The sequence below is a fragment of the Phlebotomus papatasi genome, chromosome 1 (genome assembly GCF_024763615.1).
Source record: "Phlebotomus papatasi isolate M1 chromosome 1, Ppap_2.1, whole genome shotgun sequence".
Lineage (NCBI taxonomy): Eukaryota > Metazoa > Arthropoda > Insecta > Diptera > Psychodidae > Phlebotomus > Phlebotomus papatasi.
In genome coordinates, this window is record NC_077222.1 from 21,028,888 (window position 1) to 21,052,972 (window position 24,085).

At 34.0% G+C, this 24,085-nt stretch overlaps 1 protein-coding gene across 1 annotated transcript in view; it reads left to right on the forward strand.

The window, feature by feature from the left end:
- The window catches only part of LOC129798187 (uncharacterized), a 33,917-nt gene extending 10,097 nt beyond the window's left edge, over positions 1-23,820 (forward strand). Inside the window, exons 3-8 of the mRNA XM_055841210.1 lie at positions 2,176-2,787; positions 9,138-9,484; positions 13,084-13,291; positions 18,069-18,555; positions 18,694-18,792; positions 23,278-23,820. Coding sequence (XP_055697185.1) covers positions 2,176-2,787; positions 9,138-9,484; positions 13,084-13,291; positions 18,069-18,555; positions 18,694-18,792; positions 23,278-23,483 — 1,959 coding nt within the window. The 3' untranslated portion in view covers positions 23,484-23,820. The remainder of the gene's footprint in view (positions 1-2,175; positions 2,788-9,137; positions 9,485-13,083; positions 13,292-18,068; positions 18,556-18,693; positions 18,793-23,277) is intronic.
- Positions 23,821-24,085: the final 265 nt, after the last annotated feature.

Genomic DNA, 24,085 nt, shown 5'->3' on the forward strand with positions numbered 1-24,085 from the left:
TTTGAATTTATTAAAAATTTCTTTGAATTCTTGAAGTTTGAGGCCATTGCACATTTTCCAAGTTTTCAAAAAAAAATCAGCTTTCTCAATTTGTTATCTTTGAGTTGAAATTGTAAAAACTTTTTTAACCCAATTTAATTTGAATTTAAATTCATAGAAAAATGAAAAAAAAACCAATAAAATCCTTTAATTCGACTTTAACAACTTTGAAAAAAAAAAAGAAACGTATTCGGGACAGTTTTTAGAGGGAATTCTGTTCTTTGATCCATTTCTGTAGCTAAAACTGGCTTTAAATTAGCAATAAATCGTATTTTAATCCGATTTTTGATCATTTAACGAATAACTAATAAACATTATTATTAATTTTTCAAAGAGCCAATTACTATGGTTTTTTTTTTTAATAAAAGGAGCTTTATTTTCTTTTGGATCTTCCTTTGAAAATTTTCTACAAACTTTCTGTATAAAATCCACCACAAATCCATATTCACATATATTTTTTTCTAATCTCAAAATCTTTGTAAAGACGAGATCATCTCTACTAGAAATTCTCTAAAAGTTCAATAAAGAAAAGTGTTTAAGAATGTGATTTAGACTGGATCCTAATTAATCTGTCGAATTTTGGAAGCTGAAAAAGGTTGCTTTAAGATACCAAGAAGACTTTTCTTGAAAATTCCGCTAAATTGATCAAAAAATTGAATGATGAAAAAAGCTCTTTAGGCTCTTTGTTTATAGATTCAGTTTTTTTTTTAAATCGACAAGAAAATCAATGCTAGACCGATTTTGATTATATTGGACAGATGTGGAAAGCTTGAGAAATTCTTTGAAGCTCTTCAAGCACTTTCTGTGCAATTTTTTTTGGGAAAAGTCGATGAAAATCTTCATCAGACCGTCCAAAAATCCAAAATTGAAAGGTTTTGTATTTTTTAGAAAGCTCATTCATAAACGGTCTGCACACTAGGGGTTTAGCCTAGTTCCTTAAAGTCTCAAAATGCTAAATAACAAGCGCTTTTATTGGTTTATCAGAATTTAATGTGTCATGTAGCCTCAATTAATTAATCTGAAGACAAAATTTTCCAAAAAAAAAAAAAAATCTTGATTGATAAGAAATTAAGAAGTTAAGCCTTCACTGAGAAAAAAAGAGGATGCGATCAACTTTTTTGCCTCATAACTTTAACGCTTTTTAGGTGTAAAGATATCGTCGGTTGCGGCTACCTCTGTCGTATCTGCATTTGTTTTGTATCTGCATTCGGTGCAAGCTACAATACACACATCCCCTCTTGCGTGAAATGCTGACACAAAAGAAATGCAGGTACGACAGAGGTAGACGCAACCGACGATATATCAACATTTTTTAATGTTAATTTTACACTTTTTTAAGGGTAAAATTAACATAAAAAAGGGTACCTTTAACCCCTAATACACCTAAAAAGGGTAATATTTACACTGATTTCGGATCAATACTGCAGGGTAAAATAAACATTTCCGGAAAGTTATTTTAACTTTTTCGGATTTCTCTCTGTGTTTTGGCTCCAGTTCAGATCTGAAGCCCGTGCAGTATGACTTTTCAATCCCGTAAAGGCACTTTTCTGAGTGAGCTTATTCTTAGTGTTTTTAAATTGTTTTTAGATTTATGCTCTTTTTTCTAATTTATTGATTATCTTAGTAGGGGGTGGAAAATCGACCCCTTCGTGCCTTTCCCTCCCTACATGCTTGATCGGGTGAACTTTTATTAATTTAAACGATTTAAATGATTATGAAAACTAACAAAATTGAATTTATCAGGAAATCTAATTTATTATAGATTATTAAATTTTATGAAAAAGGTTCTTTCTCAGAGCTATTTTTGAGCAATTTGAAAGGAGTTTATTGAGTGTTCAATTTTAATCATTTTGATGAAATTTTAAAGACACCATTATAGAAAGTTCGTAAATCATTTAAGAGAGAGAGAGAGGGATTCGTTGATTAATGGGATTTATGGGATTAACTTTAGCGTTGAAGGACGGTTTCCAGGGAGGGTGTGAAATCGATGAGTATAATTGTGTTGTGATGCCCCAAGGGTCTTTTTTACTGTTTTAAAAATCTTTTTCACACGGGGAAATTGTGTGGGAAATTAGGGAAAATTAACTTTTCTGTGTATTAGATTTTTGGCAATTGTGGTTGATTTCTCTTTTTCAGCTTGCGGGAAAATTCAGTAAATTGGCTTCAATCAAGCATCAGCAGCAACAAATTCGCGCAAATGGCACAAGTGTTAGCTACATGAATGGCGTCAATCACAGCACCAACAGCCACGTCCAGAAGTTGCCTGTGTCCACGGTGTATGGCAAGGCGGCGGGTGGCTTTTCTGTCGTCAATCCGGCCAAGAAGGTGACAACGAAAAAATTTCCACCGCCAGCCAATGTGGGTGTTGCTCCAGCAGCATCATCGACAACGACGACGGTTCTGGTGAAGACGCGTCCTCTACAGCCAATTAATCATTCCACTGCCGGTGCCAAGGCTCAGTCGTCACTGCCAGCACCGGGACGCACCTTTCAGTCACTCTTTCAGCAAGAAGTGCTGAGTTCCATTCGCAAGAAGGGTTCTCCGCATCGTGATGAGGCTGCAGGCGGCAGTGGTACTGCCACAGCAGCCACTGCCACTGCAAATACATTCAGGGAGCCAAAGGCCACCAATTTTCCCGCCACGAAGAAAGCCACCGTGAAGCAGCAAACGGCGTCCGCGCGCCTCAAACGCAGCTTCAGCCAATCGGCCCACCATGAGGCTCTCCAGAGGATACCTCCCACTGCTAAGGTAAGCTTTCAACTCTAAATGCTCTTTTTTTCGTGTTAGTGCAATGAAAAAAAAATGAAAAGGGGGAATTTTTCTTCTAAACATTATTTTTTTTAGCATTTTAGTGTTCTCAAGTGCTTCTATCGGCTTTTGTTTTAGTTGGTTCCTGTCACGACTGTTTCTGGATTTTTAGAACACCGCAAGGATTGAGGAAAACAGTCGAGACAGCAACCAATACAAAGAAAAGTCGATAATGCAGAATCACTTGAGAACATTCCTGTTCTACAAAAAAATGTTCAGGAGACAGATTTCTATCTTTTATTTTTCATTGGAACAGTTTCATTATCTCTAATTTTTCTTTGAAATTTTGCGAAATTTTGAAGAAACTTTGGAAATTACTACGAAATTTTTGTGACATTTTTGCATGAAAATTTATCCAATTGATCTGAAAACGAGAATCTTTGGAAATTTAAAGGAATTGTAATAAACTTGAATTTTTTTCCTAAGTTTTTTTTAATAACAAATTTTGATTTTCCATGTTTTTAGAAAGTGGTTTTCTCTCCAATTGTATTATTTAAATTTAATTTTCTAAAACTGAATTTTTTTTTAAATGAAAAGTGTTACTCGAATCTTTGTTTAGTCTAAATTTTCGTTGTTTGGAAATTTTGGAAATAATAATTTATTTTTGGAAAATTTACAATTTTTGAAGTGAAATTTGTTATGTAATGGGCTATTTCCATTGGAAAAAAGGTCACTTTTGAATCCGAATGAAAACTAGTTTTTTTTACGAGGATTCTCTTAGCTGACTACTCATTGTCATGCAAGTATCAGAAGAAAACTTCACAGATGGCGCTATCAAACTGTTCCCAAAATTTATTTTTAAGCTTTTATGCAGACAAGTTCAAGCAAATTGAACTTTTTTCCTCTAAAAACACTCTTTTTTTCATAATGGACTTGAAAATTTTGAAACAAATTTGTCAAGAAATTTATCAATGGCAAGGGACCATATCCATATCGCAATAAAATCGTTCTTCATATTCGAAATAGGGTAAATGTCCTAATTCAAAACCATTTCCAGATGCTTTAACTTTGACAAAAGATTCAACACATGAAAGTTAATTTTTTTCTAAATAAAATTACATAAATTTTCTCATTGACTCTTCTAAAATTTTACTGTTTAGTGAAAATTATTTAAATATCATTTGAAAACTTCTTAAATACAAGCAAAATACACGAGTGCAAAATGCTTCTATTGGAAACAAACTAATCCAAATGGAGACTAGGGAAATTTTCTAATTGGAGACAAACAGTGTATAAGTGAAACCGTGACGAAAGGCTTCCAAAACTTTGTTGAGTTGCTCTTGAGTGCAGGGTTTGTTCTTATTCCTGGACTTTTCTCCTTTCCCATCTAAAACAATAAGAAAATCTCTCTAAAAAAAATCATATTTCCGGGGTTTCCTATTGAAGTATTTGCAGACATTTCAGAGAAGCCATTTTTGTTCATGAAATAGATAATTATTTCATTTGAAAACTTCACGTATCGTTAACAATAAAGATTAAATATTAATTTCACATAATATTGGGCTCTATTCTGCGAATAAAGATAAAGATAAAGTTTCAAAATAAAGATTTTAAAAATTTCAAGATTTGGTATTCTGCGATCTTGGATAAAAATCCCAAGAAATGCAAATAAAGATTTCAATATCCAAAGTGTCATATCGTCGCTCTGTCATTTGCGACTTTGGTCAACGTGCCGATTGTGCTGTAAGTAACAGATGCTCCTATTCTAGTGAATTTATAGACTGTGGGCTGTGATATAATCTTCTTTTGAAACTGAGATGCACGAAGAAAACAATCCGAATGGTATGTATTGCATAATTGATGACTTCAAGAGAATTTGCGAACAAGTAGAAAATAACCTCACTTTGCACATACTTATTCGTCAGTTGTTCGAGATACAAATCCTGGAACAAAAAGAGCTCGAAAGGGATTAAACACCAAAAAGTCTCAGAGGGAATGTTTTGGGAATTTCGCTATAAAGAACCCTAGTGTTTGGGATTCCCTTGCCTCAGGGTACGATGCATCATGGGACGAACTAAATAAGATGCTGAATGATTTGGGACCTCCTCAGAAAGTCAAAGACGATTGGATCAAGGTAACGAAATCCTGACGCCCACGCAAATGTATAATTAATTTTAATGCAAGTGTATGTATGCGGTTTGCATAGAATTTCAGAGATTGGATATATCAGTTGAAGCACAAGGAGAGGTCAGGCTGCAAAAGAATTTTGAGTAACTTGGAGCAGAAATCATTGGCTGCTTTCGGGAATATATCTTACGAAGGTGATAGCACTATTAAGGCACGGGGGATACCGTCAATTTCAAGTCACTCCCAGTTGACACCATCAGCTTCTGGATCATTTTCGCCAGTATGTAATGGGTTTCCGGAAGATCTTATCGAGGAACTTCCAGACCCTCAAACTATTGCAGATGAAACTCCCAGGAACAGTGATGATCAAGGAGGTGTTGGAAGACGCAGACCGCAAAAGAAACAAACTTTGGATGTGCTCATGATCATCGAACTGAACACCTCTCAATTTCATGTAATTATAAAGTGTGAAACAAGAGTTAATAATTTTTCCAGCTGTTGTAGGATAATAGTGTAGAGTTCTGTGTTTTAGAAGACATCTAAATTTCGACTTCAAAATGCCGAATGCGCGTTCAATTACTTTCCTTCCTAGATTATGAAGTCTATTAAATTTGTGTTGAGCTCGTGTAGCAGGATTAGCATATGGCGTGAAAATAAATGGCTCGAGAGGGTATCCTCTGTCAGCTAAAAAGATAAATTCTTGACTATTTAATAGATGATTTCGAACAGGCGATTTACTCCAAAGTCCACTATCGTGAGTTGAGCCAGTAATGAAGCATTAACCCACGTAAATAACAGATTTGAATCGCATATAGCCTCGACATTTATGCTGGTATAATGTTTCCTGTTTCTATACAGTCTGGCGGGACGAACAGGATCATTTTGTGGCGGAGCAACAATAGCGATGTGTGTACAGTCGATGGAGCCTATAATATTATTCAAATCAAATTGTTCCTGGAATCCCGCAGAGATAGATCTTTTTTCGTCCTGGGATGTTGGAAATTTAATAAATTGATCTGCCAAGTGGTCATCAATGAGTCCAGAAATATATGAGATGCACCGAGAAACTGTAGCCTGACTCATGTTGCACATATTATTCCTACCGACTGAGACTTGGTAGGACCCTTTGCCATAAAAATGTAAAGTGGACAAAACCTTAAGATGAAATGGAATTACTTCTGATTCGAAATTATTCGATGAATCCCAAGATTTTAGCTGGTCAATTAAATCCAATGCCAAATTTGGAGTCAGAACAAATATTTGACGAAATGTATTCTCAGGCAATTCAAAGGGGTTCGATGCATCCCGTAATGCGCGAAGTTGAATTCTGTTCAATTGACTGAAATATGAAAAATATAAAAAAAATATTTGTTTGTCTCCGTTTAAAATTAATTTGTAAGTACTCGATCTTACTTTTCATCCAGGCGTCGTCGCAATTCACACAATTCTCTAATAATAAACAAAATAAGGACGTCTTCCATTGAAGGTTTTACTTTACACACTCTATCAACACGCAAATAAAGATTTCAAAGCACCTCGAGACCACCTTTGAAATCTTGAGAAAAAATAAAGACTTTTGAGGTTAGAATCGTCTTGAAATCTTGCTTGCAGAATACCAAATCTTGAAATATTTTTATCCAAGCGAAAAATAAAGATATTTGACAGCTTTATTTTGAAATCTTGTTTGTAGAATACCAAATCTTTATTTTTCCCTTTATTTCTTTATTTTTATCTTTATCTTTATCCGCAGAATAGAGCCCATTGTCAGAAATATTACATAAATGTAAGAAAAATGAATAAAGAATAATTACCCTATTGTGATTTTCAACAGAAAACTTTGTTGACCGATGAAAAATTCGATGGTGAAAAGGTACACTTTTAATTTTTCTGAGAATGTTAATTAAAATTTGTGAATATGACTGGATTTTCGCTTCATTTGGAGCAAAATTAACTAAATAATGAAACTGAGGTATAGAAAATAGATAAATAAAAATTTAATACTGCATTTATCATGGAAAAATTTGTTGTTTCCATTTAGAGTAGTGAAAAGTTTCCATTTGGAACAGGTTTTGAATTAGCTTAATTTACCCTACTGCAAATTTTTGGAATATTTTTTTTTTATTTCCGAAAGTAAATAGTTTTAGACATTTAGTTATTTTGATTAAGTTTCGGGGTAAAAAGAGATGGCAAAGCGCCGCTGCTTTGTAGAATACTTGAACTCACGAAAAAGAACTCTCCGTGAATTACTTTTCGCGCGTTTTTCTTGTACCTAAAAAATTATTTCAGTTTTATTCTCCAGTTATTTTCGAAATTCAAACAAATCGTTTGAGAAGTACGCCCTTCAGAATTGTAAGACTTATCTTCGAAAATTCGATGTCGAAAATTTTTTCAGTCTTAGATATCTATATCTATGGACGAAATGTCCTAGGATACCTCCAAAACGTATACGAAAATAATTCGGTTGTACCTTTTTTGAGAAAAAGAGACCGAAAAATCGGTGGTAGCCAAAATCCCGAAAATGATGTGGGAGTAGCTGTGACACTTTTAAGAATTCGAGATTTTGGCTTTCGGGATTTTGGCGTTCGGAATTTTGACCGGGACCCGTAAAAAAGTACTGAAATTTTGAAAATTCCCGATTGATTTTCTTCTTTTTTTTAGATTTTTAAATGTTTAGGGTAAGTGTGCCAAATTTCGGCATAGTTGCATACAAGCGTCAAAGCCTCAAGTTTGAAATGTAATATTTTAAATTCAAATTGATTTTTTTTATTCTTTCTTCTTAAAGAGTGTTGCTTGGAACCTTGTAAAGAGTTTACCGTCTTCATTTACTCTAAAATCATTCTGAATACATTTTAAAATGAATAAAAATATACACATAGCTTTGGTGCCCTATTTCGGCCACCTTCATTCTCATATTTTCCTGCCCTTCAGGAATTCTTCCAATGCCTTTTTCACGTAATCTCGTTTGTCAAAGCTACATTTTTTGTTATTCTTTTGCATTGTATAATCTCTAGAGTACGTAAAATCTAAAAGTTCATGGAAAATCGAGGAACAAAAAAGGTGGCCGGAATTGCAAGCTGGCCGGAATTTGGCACACTTATCCTATAATATTTTTTTTATTATTAAAATAGATATTGAAAGAATTTAAAGAACTTGAAATATATTCCGTAAATTTGTCTTTTTCTATAAGATGTTGCAATGTTTTTTTTACAAAATCTTTAAAATTTGAAACTTGTAAACATTTCGAAAGTTTTTGCTTTTTTGCGACTCGTTTTCAAGCAACAGGAAAAATGTTTTTTTTTTTAAATTCTGAAAAGACAAAATCCTGAACGGCTCGAAACCCTGAATGGGTCTCAATCCCGAATGGTCACAATTACGAAGAGCCGAAATCTCGAAAAAACAAAATTCCGAATGAGTCAAAATCTTTGAAAAGACATAATCGGGCTCCGTTCAGTAATTACCTTTCGAAGAGACAAAGCCTAGCCAAACCTATTCGAAAATCTACTGGAAGCGTAAAGTGCAAGTACACGTACTCGTCGCTTTGGCGCTGATTGTTCTGCCATTTCGAATTTCGGTATTCTTGACACTTCAATCGTTTACTATGTCAACACAGTGTGCAAAGTGTGCAAACGTTTCCTGCAAAAAGTGAATTTTTGGGTAGTTTTCTGGAATTTCAGGATGGCAGAACGTTTTAATCGCAATTTTATTAAGATAAATTCCCATTTCATGAACTTGCTCACTTTTGTGTAACTCGAGGATTTAAACTTTCGAACTTCCAACAGCTTTTTTTTAAGGTAAGTACTCTCTGATATACCTTCGAATCGGTAAAGGAAAACCCTTAACCGGAAGAGAGCTCTAAAATCGGGAAGGTTATTATTACTGAACGAGAGGAATCTGTCGAAATGACATTTTTTGGAATTCGAAATTTTGGGTTTTAGGATTTTGGCCTTTCCGGATTTTTACTGTAACCTATCGAAAATCCTTGAAAAAGGAAAGGAAATTTTGAAACTAGTCCACTAATCCACAAAAATCATTTAATTCAAATTTAATTAATTAAATAAATTAAATGATCGTTTCAATTCTGGCTTTTTACTCACTGATTCAGTCTCAGCAGAAGGGCAATTCTGTCCGAATAATTGAATCAATATTTTCGAAAATCCTACATTATAAAATCTTCAAGGAAAGTTTCTGAAAGCATTTTTTTAACCCTCAATAATTGTGTTAAGGCTGCCACTGAAATAAAGCCATTGGAAGTTGTGAATGGGACTCCGTGGCATGCTCCAGACTCATTTATCTTTGACTACGATACTCCGGGTGGATGTCCGGATCCCTCTCGAGTGGACCAGGAGCTGACGCTGTGCGCTCAGAAGCATTGGTTTGTGGAATTTCTGCCTCCGACGATGGCTCTGATGACGCGGGAGCAGCAGCTGGAGCAGAAGGCTGGACACCTGCGGCGGAAGGCTATTCAGTATGCAAGAGCTCTGGAGCAGAGGAGTCTCAGTGTGGCCAAGAAGAGGCTGATGTATGTTTCACAGGCATTGGAAAAGTCCTGCGGCAATCAGACCGATGCAAGGTAAGAAAGTATTTCTTTTCCTTCACATTCTCCTTCTACTTTGTCCCTTTGAAACTGAATCCCCTTCTGATTTCGTTTTTTTTTCCGCAAAAGGTTAAAGGTTATTTTGTGAAATATCTATAAACAGTTTTTGGGAGGGAATGCACGGGAAATTATTCATTAGGATTTCTGTTTTTGCTTTTGTTATGGATTTTTCTCATTTCGATTGTGACATCATGTTCCATTATTGGAAGAAATTAAAGTCACTTTACAATTTTATTGAAGAATGGTGAGATAAAGCCAAATTCCACGAATTGCTCATGATAATATTCGTCTTTGATTATTTTGAAGCTATGTAAATAAATAAATGGAGATAATTTAAAAGCGCTAAGAAAATGGTTGCAGATATGAATATTCAATTTCCCTCGGATTTATTTAAATGTTCATAAAATTGAAAATTATTCAGAATGAAATTAACAAAGCATTTTGAAGTATTTTTTAGACGAAAAGAACATCTAATTTATAGAAATTGATGCAATTTGTACGCTTTTATTTAAGTTCAGTTCAATTCATTTTTTTCTATAAAATGAAAAATTGGATATGATATTTCGGTTGTTAAATTAAAATCAGCATAAATTGAATATGGCAACCCTAGTCAATGAAAAGTGGCGTTTATAAAACAAACGAAAAACTCAAAAAAGAAGAAAAACGAAGAATCCTATGACATCTTCTGTTTTGTAAGGGATCCAATGACTCATTTTATCTAGAAAAATTTCTCAATTTGATTCAAATCTAGAACTTAAAAAAATGTAATTAAAACTTAAATTTTAAAATGTTAAATCGAACTTTCCAAGATTAAGATTTCAATCATTGAAAGTCAGCAGCATTAGAAATTGCAATTCTAATACTACTCGCACCTTTTATCGATTTAAGGAAACCATATTGGCCATATTAACCGAAATGGTGGAAATTGAAATTTTTTAAAAAGTTTAAAATACCATCCGGCAACCCTAATTTATAAAATATGCTCTGACATCCAAGGACAAAAAGACTTGGCTAAGCGTTGTAGGTTTGCGGAATGCTCGAACTCACGAGATAGAGTTCTCCGTGAGTTAGTTTTTCGCATAATCATGAGATCAAATTCCTTCATAAATCACAAAAGCATTTTAAAATCAAAAATTGGTAATAAGAAATGATAATTTTAGAATGTTCTGGCATGAATTACAAGCATACGAATAATCAAAAAATGTAAACACGAGTAAGATAAATCATTCTCGGATAGTCAACCGATTCGTTGCTGATTTCAAGATCAGTTAAACTTTGGCATTCAAAAATTCAAGATTGCGATTTTTTTAGGTCATGAATATGCTTAGACAAAATGTTCGCCTGGACCACCTCCAAAACATTTCCAAAAATAAAAGAAATCGTAGGAGCCATTTTCGAGAAAAACAAAACGAAAAAAAAACAAGGTTTTGGAGCGGTTGTAAGAAAAATCATTATAATAATCCTTGACTTGACTTATGGGGGGGTCCTCCGAAGACCAGAAATTCGTTTTTCTTACCGTTTGGCCTCTAGATGGGTAACAAATTTACGGACACACAAAAAAAAGAATATTTAAAAAAATATTGGTCATTTACGGGTACTAAACCGAGTGATTACCGATTGCGACCTATGCAATCGGGTTGGAAATTTTAAAAGCACCTTTGGAATTAGAAAGGATAATAGCCCTGTGTTAATCAATGAACGCATTGCACGCTGCCCGAAGATGAGACTCCGGCATGTGAGTTTTTTGAAAAACCGGTTCTAAACCAGTTGAAAACCGGTTTTTATGTTTTATGGAAATTGGCCTATGCAATTTGAACCATTTTATGTTCATGTTGTAGCGCTACTTGAGTAGAGCAATTTAAAAAAAAATTGGAGATTGCTCCATGATTTCTCGAGATATTTCAAGTTGAAGATTGCATTGGTTGTGAACTTTTTCGCGGATTTCCCCGGCTCGCGAAATTTTTCGCGGATGTTCGCGGGTCACAAAATTTTTCGCGGATTTTCGCGGCTCGCGAATTTTTTTCGCGGATTTTTGCGGCTCGCGAAGTTTCTCGCGGATTTTCGCGTCTCGCGAAATTTTTCAAAAAACCCAAAAAAAATTAATCTTATTTAGGTTTTGAAGGGACCTAAAGATAACCATTGGAACCTTTCTGGTCAAACATAGAGCAGTCGCGCCATCATGTTTGAGTGCAATTATAGACAAAAAAAGAAAAAAATTTTGAGCAAGCTGTCCCGAACGGTTTCAAAGTTATAGCGATCTAAATTTAGTTGCAGTTCAATTGTCACAGCCTGTTAGTAAACACTTTTTCCTTCAAAAATTCAAGAGGGCGATTTTTTAGGTCATAGGTATGTTTGGACGAAATGTGCGCCTGCTCCATCTTTAAGACATACCCAAAGATAAAAGAAATCGTAGGAGTCGTATTAGAAAAAATCCAAAAAAACATGTTTTTTGGAGGGGATGAAGAGAAAAAGAAAAAGTGTCTGTAGTTATTATTTTTTATTAGGGGCCACCCAAGACCGAAACTTGTTATCTTTAACCGTTTAAGCTCCAAGACGGCGACATGTTGAAAAAAATCAATTATATAACTGCTTTCTTTGAGTTCGATTAGTAAAAAGTGTTGCCAGATGGAAATTTATCTTAGCGTAGATTCAAACCAAGCTAGTACTACATTGTCGACTATAAGTTAAAAGTCTACCCTTTATTTATAAGAGCCAGTCTTAGGACTTTGTAAGAAGACCAGAAAATTACTTGATGACCTAGTGTTTGTTGTTTTTCTTTTATTTAAAAAAGTGTTACCTAGGTTGAAAGTACTGAAAACGATTTACGGTAACGCTGAGAATGATATTTATTTATAATTTTGTGGCTAGTTGAAATGTGTCTTGGCTAACTATTTTATGATTTTGAGGTTAATTCTTAAAAGGATATTAATTCATAATTTTAGATACATCCTTCAGTATGATTTCTACCTTTTACTAAGTCAGCCATACAGCTCAATATTAAGCAGATTTAGAATACTTTTTTGTTCAGGCACATAGGAAAAAAATCTTTGTAGATAGTTTAAAGATATTCGATTAGATGAGCTTCGTTTGAACTCTTCTAATTTTCCCATTTACCACCAGTAAAATGCATTTTAATTTATTGTTAACAAATGTAATAAAATTAATAAATTTCTGGGATTGCAATAAATCCAATATACATGAGATATCGCATGGAAGATAAAATAAGCAATTAATTTTTTGGTTTAAAATATTTGCCAGATTGCATTTCTTTTCCCAAAGTGCGAATGTTTTCACACACGTTTCACTCTGATACATTATTTTACTTGCACTAAAAGTGCAGAAAAATGATTGATTTACAGCATAAACTTTCATGTTGAAGGGGATTCATCAATTAAAAGTGATTAAATGGACTGAGAAAATATTTGGATATTAATAACATTTTGGCTATTTCAGAGTTTATTTTGCAATTTCTGCTTGAATTTGCAGAATGCGTGATTGATTTCAGGGATTTCGATGAAATGCACCAATAGACATGCCATAAAGAGAGGAAATATTTTGTTTTGCTTTTTTTTTAGGGAGACGCGAAAGAAATGCTGCTTGGCGAATTGCGAGAATGATTCTCTGGCCCTCACAGCGTATTGCTATCTGCACATCACGCAGAACACGGAGCAGAAACTCTTCTATCCGTGCACTGCTAAATTTGCAGATAATTCCCAATGCCGCGTTCCCGTCTTCGACATTTGCCACGAACTTCCGCTATGCAGGGAGCACGCTTGGAAGAGGGTAAGAAGTTTGGAATGTATTTTATTTGTTTTGCTTTGGTTTAATTTTTTGATTAAGTTTTGTATCAGCGTTGGAAATTTTGAATTAAGGAAATTTTCCAAACTGTATAAAATTCTTATAAAATCCTTTTGAAGCTTCAGATTTTTAAAATTGAAATAATTTTAAAAGTGGAAAGTGTAAAGTGTAAATGGCAAAGTGAAAATATTAAGTGTAACTTTGTTCTCGACGTATAAAACTCGAACATCAGATAAAGATCTTTTGAGAGTTGACATTTTCTATTTTATTGCAAAGGAAAATTTGCATTTCCATTGAATGAAGAATGAAGATTGCAAAATCATCTTATTATGCAAAATATTATAAAAAAATATTTAAAAAATGTATAAAGATCTTTCTATTACAAGATTTCGTCATTTTCTTTAAGTATGCAAAATGCAGATTTTATTAACTTAACATTTTAACTGCTCGAAATCCAAGAGAGAACATTTTTCACAATCTAATTTAATTCCACTTTTAACACTAAACCTACCGAGATTTTTATAGGGTAAAGGCTCATAATTTTGTCCAGTTTCTTATTTTGGACACTTTGAGGATAAAATTGGACACTAAAAATAAATTGATTAAAATTATGGATTTTTATTCCAATATTTGATGAACAATGAATTCTATCTAAATATTAGTCCTTTTCGGAAGATTTTAACACTAATTACGTTAAATTTGAGTTAAAATTGCTTTGTTGAAACTTCAGTGTGAGCAATTGCTTACGAGAAATATGACAGAATTTCGTGTTTACTTCAGTCTTATTTAGCTGTGGTGAAGTACTAACAATGTTTCTTCGGTTTTTTCGGTCTCCCGCGTGTGGCGCTCTCAACTAGGGATCTGCGCACGGAGTAATCTTGCGCGCTGCGCGCAAAAAAATTTTTCGACTTTTGCGCGCAAGATTCTTTTTTGTGCGCAATTTCTTTTTTTGCGCGCAAGTTCTGTTTTTGCGCGCAAACGCTTTTACGCGAAAAACATTTTATTGAAGACTGACACACATTCTTATAAAACTAGGGGAAACTGGGGCTCCACCAAACACGGGGTACCACCAAACACTAATTTTTATTTCTAAACTACTTGGACTATCTCCACCATTCCTTCAGTGGACAAACATCCCTGTAGTACCTATTAATTCCTATAGGTCTTATCCTCTGAAGTCGAATATCCGATTAAAAAATTGCAGTGTTTGGTGGTGCCCCAGTTTCCCCTATATATGAATGTTTATAAAAATATGTTCAGTTTTTGTCTCTAATAATAACATAAAATGGTTAATAGATGGCTTGATTATTTCTCGAACGTTTTCCAAATGGTCGAGTTAGTGTTTTTTAATACTTACACATACTATCTTCGTGTAATTTGGACAGTTTTTAGAAATAAGAAAACTATAATTCAGAACTTTGTAAAATACCAGCGAAAATTTTTTAACCAAAACCCTCTTGGCACGATGATTCATACGTAATAATTATCATTAGAATGAAAATTAACATTCACTGTTTTTTTTAGAAAAAAATCTTAAATTTTTAAGCTATTTTTGTCTATCGTCTGTAGAGGCACGGAAATTACTAAATCTTACGCAATTGGATTTTCTAAGATTAGCTCTAAGATGTTTCGTTGATTTTGTTTATTGCTTTCATTTTGTTGTTGATTTTTGGTCAGCTAAAAGCGTCTCGTCCTTAAAAAGTTAAGTATAAAACTAAATTGTATTTAAAACTCACAATGCTTCAGAAGAAACGTTTAAGATTGTACATACAATTCTAAAAACTTAGGCATAAAACGGTCAATGTTGTGTATAAAATTTGCTCAGCTTAAACATAAAACAGTTAAATTGTGCATAAAACTCTCACTGCTTAAGCATAAAACGGTCAATTGATTATTTTGCTAAAGCATGAAACGGCTTTTTAAACAGTCTGTGCTTGAGCAGTGCGTATTTTTGCAAAATTTTTACCATTTTGTGCTTAAGCTGTGCGTGTATTATACACAATCTTAAACATTCTATACTAAGGTTGTGTAGGTTTTGCACACAATTTAGATTTTTATAAGCAGAAACTATGCAGTTTTAGTGCGCAATTTTAACCGTTTCATATAAAAGAAGAAGAAAGATAAAAAGATTTATACATACTTTACAAAATTTGTGTTGAGGTAGTGCGGGATTTACGCACAATTTCGACTGTTTTATGCTTAAATCTATACCCCGTTTTCTGGTCGATTCTGGGAAATTTTTCAAATCAATCTAAAAATTTATAAAATAAGGTTTTCTATTTATAAAATCATCGCAGAGGGTTTCTCTAGAATTGATCATGCGGAATTTTTAAAATTAGTCCTAATGCTACTCTCACAACTTTTAAGTTTAGTGAAATTCAATCGATTAAAATTTTACCTCTTACACTTTCACACTGGTATTGTTTACACATAATTGTCTTTTTTGTCAAGTGCTATTGATTTATTTCTTTTTGAAATAGTAAGAGTTAATATTTCGATTAAGAAGAGAGTTCTAACATTTATCTTGCGCACAGACAAAATCAAGTAATATCAAAAATATTCTTTGCGCGCTGCGTCGTAAAAATCAGCTTGCGCGCATAAATGCGCGCACTCCGTGCGCAGATCTCTACTCTCAACTGTTCTCTCTTATGAATTCTCAACTTTCACTAGGTTATCTTATATGTTGTATTAGGTGAGATTCTTAACAATCTCACCTACTATAATCCTAACAAAATTTCATGTCCTCCGATCGACCTCAAACTTGGCCAAAATGTGTTTCGCCACTTCCTGATCACGAATATATATGTGGCTATTTTACGTTCCCGGCCGGCCGGCCGGCCGCTCTTTGGAGCTTAATAGCTCCTAAACTAAAAAAGATATCGACTTGCGGTTTTCGGGAAAGGTTATATATCGCATGAAAATTGCAACTTGGTGCATTGACCTCCCACCCCCACCCCTCCTTCCGCCATTTTGAAGACCCCCCTTTTTTGTTTTCTCAATAGCTCCGCCCCTATGGCATCGAGCGGGCTCAAATTTTAGTATGTTATAGCTGGACCTTATGGCTTTCAATCAATACCAAACTTAAGGTCCCCCTACCCCCCCTGACCCGAGCTATAAGGGTCCAAAAAACAATTCTTAAAATAGCCATAACTCCGGTTCTAATTATCAGAATTTAAAAATTGAATGCGTTTTGGAAAGCTCTCGTGAAATGCCACTTCCTCTTCTAACATCACAAGTTCATAAAATCACCGCTAGGGGCGCTATTTTTAAAAAGATGATTTTTCAATTTTCTAAGTCAAATAACTCAGAGATTCCTTTATACATCGAGCTGAAATTTTTGTATGTTGTAGCCGCTGATTATACCTACCAAACAAAAAAAATACTTAAGTCAATCGATAACCCCTGACCCAAGCTATAAGAGGTCAAAGTTCGAATATTGACCGGCCTCTATCTCCGGTTCTAATTAACATATCGACCTAAATTTTGGCTTTTTTATTTCGTCTCGATGAGCACTTTCAGATGGAAGTTCAAAAAGTCATCACAGGTGGCGCTGCGATAGCGCCAAAATTCATCGAAATTCAAACTCATTTTTCCCAAAAATTCCTTTGTGCAAGTTAATGAAATTTTAGAGTGATATAGTCCAGTCTAGGACGTTTCCAAAATGGGGCGTAAGTTCGCTGTGGTTTCAATAGAACCGGAGATACGAGGGGTCAAATTCACGAAATTCAAAAAATCATATCTCCGGTTCTATGTGACCGATTTTGATGAGTGAGGGCTTAAACGACCAAATGCTACAACTTTCTAGAATATTTGAACTTCGTGGGACTAAGACCAGGGGCTTTACAGTCGAAAAACCTTTTTCTATATCACATAACCTCAATTATATCGACTGTCGCTGAACCGAGTTTGATGATTACTTCGACATAATTGTAGAGGAAATTTTTCTCTTTATTTCGTTCATACATCATTTTTCGATTAGATAATGCGATCTGTCCGATTTTACCGTTTAAGTGTGAAAAAAATTGATTTTTCCTATAATAACGCTTTGAAATCACTCAGATGCCAATTTGACTGCCTCTACCCGATTAAGACACTTAAAATATGGTTTTAAATGGAAAGTCCCACAAAATACAACAATTCTTTGATATAGTTGAAGTTCAACAAATGACTACTTGGGGCACTCTGGGTGAAAAAACAAGTTAAGAAACAAAAAACCGCGCTTATCTCGGCTTCTAATTAATCGATGAGATCAAGTTCTACAGCAAAATTATAGAGAACATTCTGGTTTACGTTTCACCCATATATCACTTTTGTGCCAGTCCATCCAAATCCTTGATATTTTGGTTTTAATACAAAATTTGTATAATTTCACGAATTTGATTCAAGATAACTGAATGGCGTCTCCCAACTTCAGCTCCAAATCGAATTTGCATGCACTCCGAGTTAGCTCACGTTAAGAATCTCACCTACATAAGCCGGTTAGGATTATCTGTCCTTTTTTTTGATTATATTTCGTCCCTTGGTTCAGCAATTATCGTTATGTATTCGCTACCTTAATTAGCAGTTCCCATAGTCTGTAAATTTTTGTATTATTACAACGATTGCTGATCCAAACGACGATTTCTGACCCAAACGACGATTTAGGATTTGATTTTGGTTGAATAAAAAAAAATTGCAAAAATGTCCAAAGGTCAATGAAAAGGTAGAAATATTCACTGACTTTTCACTGATTGAAACTTGCTTTGCCATTTGTGGCCAGCAGGACAACTACAAACGCATGCTGGAAGTGCAGAAGCCGAAGAAGTTGGCAAGGAAGAAACCAAAATTGTGTGGGATGACGCGACCGCTAAAGCGGAATAAGAAGAAAAAGCGATCGCCCAGTATGCTAATGAGTGCGGGAAATGGGAAGAATCATGTGGATCTGTCAGCCATGGTGGGTGGATTCAATCAGGGAGGTCAGCAGCAAGGGCAGGCGGCTGTTGTTCAATTACCACCGATTTTGCATCAACAGCAACAGCAGCCGCAACAGCAGCCGCAGCAGCAGCAGCAGCAGCAGCAACCGCCACAGCCCAAGCAGCAATTCATCATTGCGAATCCCAATGCGCAAATGACACAAATTGCAACGGCTCAGATTACAACTCAGGAATTGCTGAATATTTGTGAGAATAGTTCAGCGTATGAGAGTTCCGAGGACACGGGAGTTGGTGGATTGTCAGAGTCTGAACTTATTGGGGCCAATGATGTTATAGGTGTGTACAGCTTTCATTAATTGATTGTTTTTCTCTCCTCCTCTATAGATCTCCTCCCACGAATGAGATTTGTCGTTGCGTTTTTATTTTTATTTTTTCTAAGTCATTCTCATTTCTTAAATTGGTGTTTACTTGCAGAGGAAATTGCACTGGGCGACACGAGATTGCTGGAGGAGAGCGAATTGAACAATGTGCTCAATCAATTTCCGGAAGACGCCTTCAATGAATTATTTTCAGGTGGGTGACTTCAATTTTTTCTTTTATTTTCTTTCTTGTCTCTTTAACACTCCATATGCCCATTTCTTTGGACACTTTGAGAGATAGTGATGTGTTCTGAGGAGATGTTTGTCTGGAATGATTGATTGAGTGACTCAGGGTGGTTCTTGATTCAGTGGCAGGGTGACCAAAATCACAAAAATATTCGCTTCAAAGGAGAGAGAGAGAGTAACTTCTCTTTAAGAATTTCCTTAATAAGATTGGGATAAAGAACTGAAAGAAAACGAATAAAACGCAATATTAAATTATTTATATAATTACAAAAAAAGTTTAGAAATATTTCTATTGCATTTTAAAATGGTTTTTTAGGCTAATGTAAATCATATGAAGCTTATGCATCATGCAATATTTTAACGACCCTGCAGTGATTTAAACCACGACTGAAAAAAAAACGGTAATATTGTTAAATTAGGAATTAAACAAAATAAAGTTTATTAGTAACTATAGGATATGCAGTTAAGCTTTTCAAGTCTTACAGGTTTTTCTTTTTGTTAAACCTTAGTAATTGCTTGATCAAATCCCAAATCAGAGTCCTAGATTTTCAATTTTCATCAAATATTTAAATTCCCTCAGGTTTAAGTTTTTATAGGAATTATTGGCTCCGTTCAGTAATAACCTTTCGAAGAGACAAAGCCACTCCAAAGCCTAGCCAAACCTATTCGAAAATCTACCGGAAGCCTAAAGTGCAAGTTCACGTATGCGCTGCTTTAACGCTGATTGTTCTGCCATTTCGAATTTCGATATTTTTGACACTTCAATCGTTAACAATGTCAACAACAGTCTGTGAACGTTTGCTGCAAAAAGTCAGTTTTTGTGTAATTTCAGTATGGCAGAACGTTTTAATCGCAATTTTATTAAGATAAATGCCCATTTCATGAACTTTCTCACCTTTTTGTAACTCGTCAGTTTAAACTTTCAAACTTCCAAGGGGTTTTAGGTAAGTTTTCTTTGATATACCGTCGTTGCGGGTGACTTTGCACGTTTTTTCGCTGTTTTTCAACTTTATCCTCTAAAAGTGGATAGTTAAAATCACGGGAGGGGGGGTTAATGGTTAAAATTATTTGTATTCAGTTGCTAATGAATAGATTTTGTGCCACTAGCATTAATTTTATAAAATTTTACTATGTTTAAAAAAATCAAGAAAAAAGGCTTGCACTTTTGATACGGTGCGGGTGACTTTGCTCTTTTTAATAAATACTAAAAAAAATCAACAATTTCCGAAAATAAACGACAATGAGGATCTTCACATCTAAGGGTAAGATGCACGAGATCTAGGGTAGAGTAAGTACTTTTCGCCACCTTAGGATTTGATACTCTTGTAATTCTTATAATTTTTGTCGAAATAAAATGATAGTTTGTGTACAGATGCTTTGCAGCATTGTGTCTGTATTGAACCAAGAGACTTCACGGGAATTTTTGGGTATCTGGTTGAAAAATTACATTTTCTGCAACAATGCACGTTTCAGTACTTTTCGACACTTTGTAAACACTTTTTCGCCATTGTGTAAGTACTTTCTCGCCACATGTTTTTAAGTGAATTTTAAGAAACAGCAGCTTTCGATAATTTTCAAAAATACATCGCACAGTACTTCTTCATATTTAACACCGATACCAGGCAATTATTAAAGTATTTCCAATGATTTTTTCGCATTTTTTATTTGAAAGAAAAGTTAATCGAAAATCACGCCTGTTTCAACTATATTCCGCGAGGTGCGCCACTTGTAATATGCTTGGAAAAAATGAGTGGCGAAAAGTACTTACACAACCGAAAAAAGTAAGCCCTATTTCACCACATCCGTATATCTTTTTTTTTTTTGGAAAACATTATTAAAAAATACTATTAGAACAAAGCTTAGTTAATAACAAATTGACTTTCAGTGAAAAAATATCAAATGCTGTACAGCAAAAACATAAAATAATGCAAGACAATTCGTCTGAGCGTTGACAGATTTCTTAAGAACTCCATACTTTTTTGGTGATTGTTCATCTTGTTGAGAATTTCTTTAAATAACTTGCAAATAATCTAGTCAGTCAGTGGAGCACCAGATATGGTTTTCTGATTCGTTAGGCTAGAGGTCACGAAATAACACTCATTTCTTAGTTCCACGAACACATAATTCTCTTAAAATGTGATTTTAACTTAGGTAGCGAAAGAGGGCTTATTGGCGAAAAAGGGCTTATTGGCGAAAAAGGGCTTATTGGCGAAAAAGTACTGACTCTACCCTACAAGATGACATGGTCGCCATCTTGATTTGATGTTTCTGTCCGCCATTTTGAATAACTGTCATAACTTGAAACTTGTCCTATTGGGCTGAAATTTTAGTATGTTATAGCTCATGTAAATACCTTTTCAAAATGTATTTTTGTTCCGATTTAGGTCGAACAATTACCTAAATACAGATGCTCAAAGTTTAAAATTTTGAAATATTCTTTTTTTTCCCATCTTTATTTTCTTATCTTGACCTAAACGAAATGCCTCAAGTAACCGTTAAATATGGTTGAGACTTTTATTTTATATATTTATTCACTCTTACATAATTAAAAAAATAAATAAACGAAATGTGAATTTATTTATTTAATTATTTTTTTTTATCTTTGCAAAATCAGTTTTTCAGGTCCTCAAAGAATATGCTTCTATAAACAAAAACATTACTTTTTTTTGTTTGTTTGTTAGATCTCATCGCTTAGGGTTAGCGCTGTCTTTTTTCCGATGGTTTCGATAAAAAAGGCTCCCCGTAATTCTGTATTTATGAAAATGTCAAAATTTTGACCTTGGTGCCCAATATCCAGACAATCGCTTGACCTACGTCGTATTTTATATATGTTCTGAAAAGGCCTTGACATCAGATAGAACATACTAAAATTTCAGCTCAATCGGATGAGATTTTTTTTGACAGTTATTCAAAATGGCGGACAGAAACGTCAAATCAAGATGGCGACCATACCATCTTGTAGATCTCGGTCATTTTATCTTAAGTTTCCAAAAAAATGGATAATTTTCAGCCAAATTCTTCTATAATAAAGCTTCAGAAAGACCATTTATGCAATTTTATAACATAAATCATGCGTTCTTAGGAAGATAATAGTGAAAAAAAGTATTTTAATAGAAATAATGAACAAAACCGAAGTAGATTATTCTAGCCAGATAAATTTAGAATAGATTTGGGCAATTTAAGGTAAATGTCCTAATTCAAAACCATTTCCAGACGCTTTAACTTTGTCAGAAGATTCAACACATTAATTTCATATTTTTTCTGAAGAGAATTACATAAATTTTCTCCTTGACTCTTCTAGAATATTACTGTTTTGTGAAAATTCTTTAGATATAATTTGAAAATTTCTTAAATACAAGAAAAACACAGAAGTGCGAAATGCTTCTATTGGAAAGAAATTAATTCAAATGGAGACGAGGAAAATTTTCTAATTGGAGACAAACAGTGTAAGTGAAACCGCGACGAAAGGCTTCCAAAACCTTGGTGAGTTGCTCTTGAGTGTAGGATTTGTTCTTATTTCTGGTCTTTTCTCCTTTCCCATCTAAAACAATAAGAAAATCTCTCAAAAAAAAACATTTCCGGGGTTTCCTATTGAAGCATTTGCAGACACTTCAGAAAAACCCTTTTTGTTCTCGAAATAGGTAATTACTTCATTTGAAAACTTCACGTACCGTTAAGAATAAAGATTAAAACTTAACTAAAATTTGTCAGAAATACGACATAAATGTTAAACAAAACAAATAAACAACAGTCACTTTATTGTGTTTTTCATTGGAAAACATGGTCGATCGATGAAAAATTCGATAGTGAAAAGAAACACTTTCAATTTTTCTGTGAAATTATCAAATTAAAATTTGTGAATATGAATGGATTTTTGCTTTATTCGGAGCAAAATTAACTAAATAGTGAAAATGTGGTATAGAAAATATATAAATATAATAATTTAGTACTGTATTTATCATGAAAACAATAACGTTTCCATTTGGAGTAGCGAAAAATTTCCATTTGGAGCAGGTTTTGAATTAGCTTAATTTACCCTAGTGTCCGATATTGCAAGCTGTCCGTAATCTTCTATCAAACATGGTCTGAAAGTTAGAGCTTTAATCTTTATTCAAATAATATACAGTATATTTTAAATAAATTTGTTTTTTAAGTTTAAATTTTTTTTCTTGCTTTTTATGCAATTATAAAAAATGTGTGTTGCAAATGTTCTGCAAAAAATCAATTTATCAGAAATAATATTTAATTATTCAATACTTCTTTTTAAGAAATTTGTTTTTAGCCAATCACGATGAAATTGGTTACCCTGTCTGTGAACGCTTTAATGAGAGTGAGAGCAAGAGTGAAACTTGTGAATTTTATTGCATGCATCTTTTTTCACAATCACTGAACTAAAATGAGAAAAAAAGAGTGTCTCGATGTGAACTAATTTGGTAATGAAATATCCGTTTAGTTCAACATCCCGATCAGGAGGTCTTCGATCGTGTGCTCGAGGCCGTGGATGAGCAAGTGAAGACTCTGGAAATGACTGGGGATTCCAATTTCCTCGGTGATTTCCTCGATGTGGATGATCAGATGCTGGAGGAGTCAGAGATGTGTGGCTCTGATGGGCTTCAGACGTCCGGGGGATCAGAAATTCGTGGTTTGGTTCATACATGAATGCACACAAATGTACTCTGACCCTTAGCCACATTTCCCTCTACCTTGCTGTTTCTTTTCGTGATGTTGTAATGTCCTAATCTTTTTCAATGTGTAACATTTCACTTGGAATAAAAAGTGGAATGGAAAAGTGGATTTTTGAGAAGGATCCTCCGAGGAGGAATTCTCTCAAAATCAACAAATATCTAATGTGAATTTCTTCTCAAAATAGTGAAAGAAAAAACAACAAATTTATGGACAAAAAATTGAACTGAATGGAATAATTTTCTTCAATTTGACGAAAAAAATGGGATAGAAATTCAGCGTTAAAAAGAAATAAATTATTTATTATACTGTAGCTTTTTTTTTGCAAGAAACTTTTTTATAATTTTTCTGTTTTTAAAATATAAGAATTTTTTTGAAGTATAAAAAAATCTCCAAAAACAACTGAGAATTTAAATGAGGATAGAAAACCAGTGAAATAGTATCTGTGAATAAAAGAAAAAGAAAAATAATTTTTTTTTCTTTGAATGTGGAACAGACTTAATGATGGTTCAGTGTGTTTCAAGTGTGCGTGAATGTAATTCAAGGAGAATTGTGAATGTAACTTTTTAGGAAGAGTT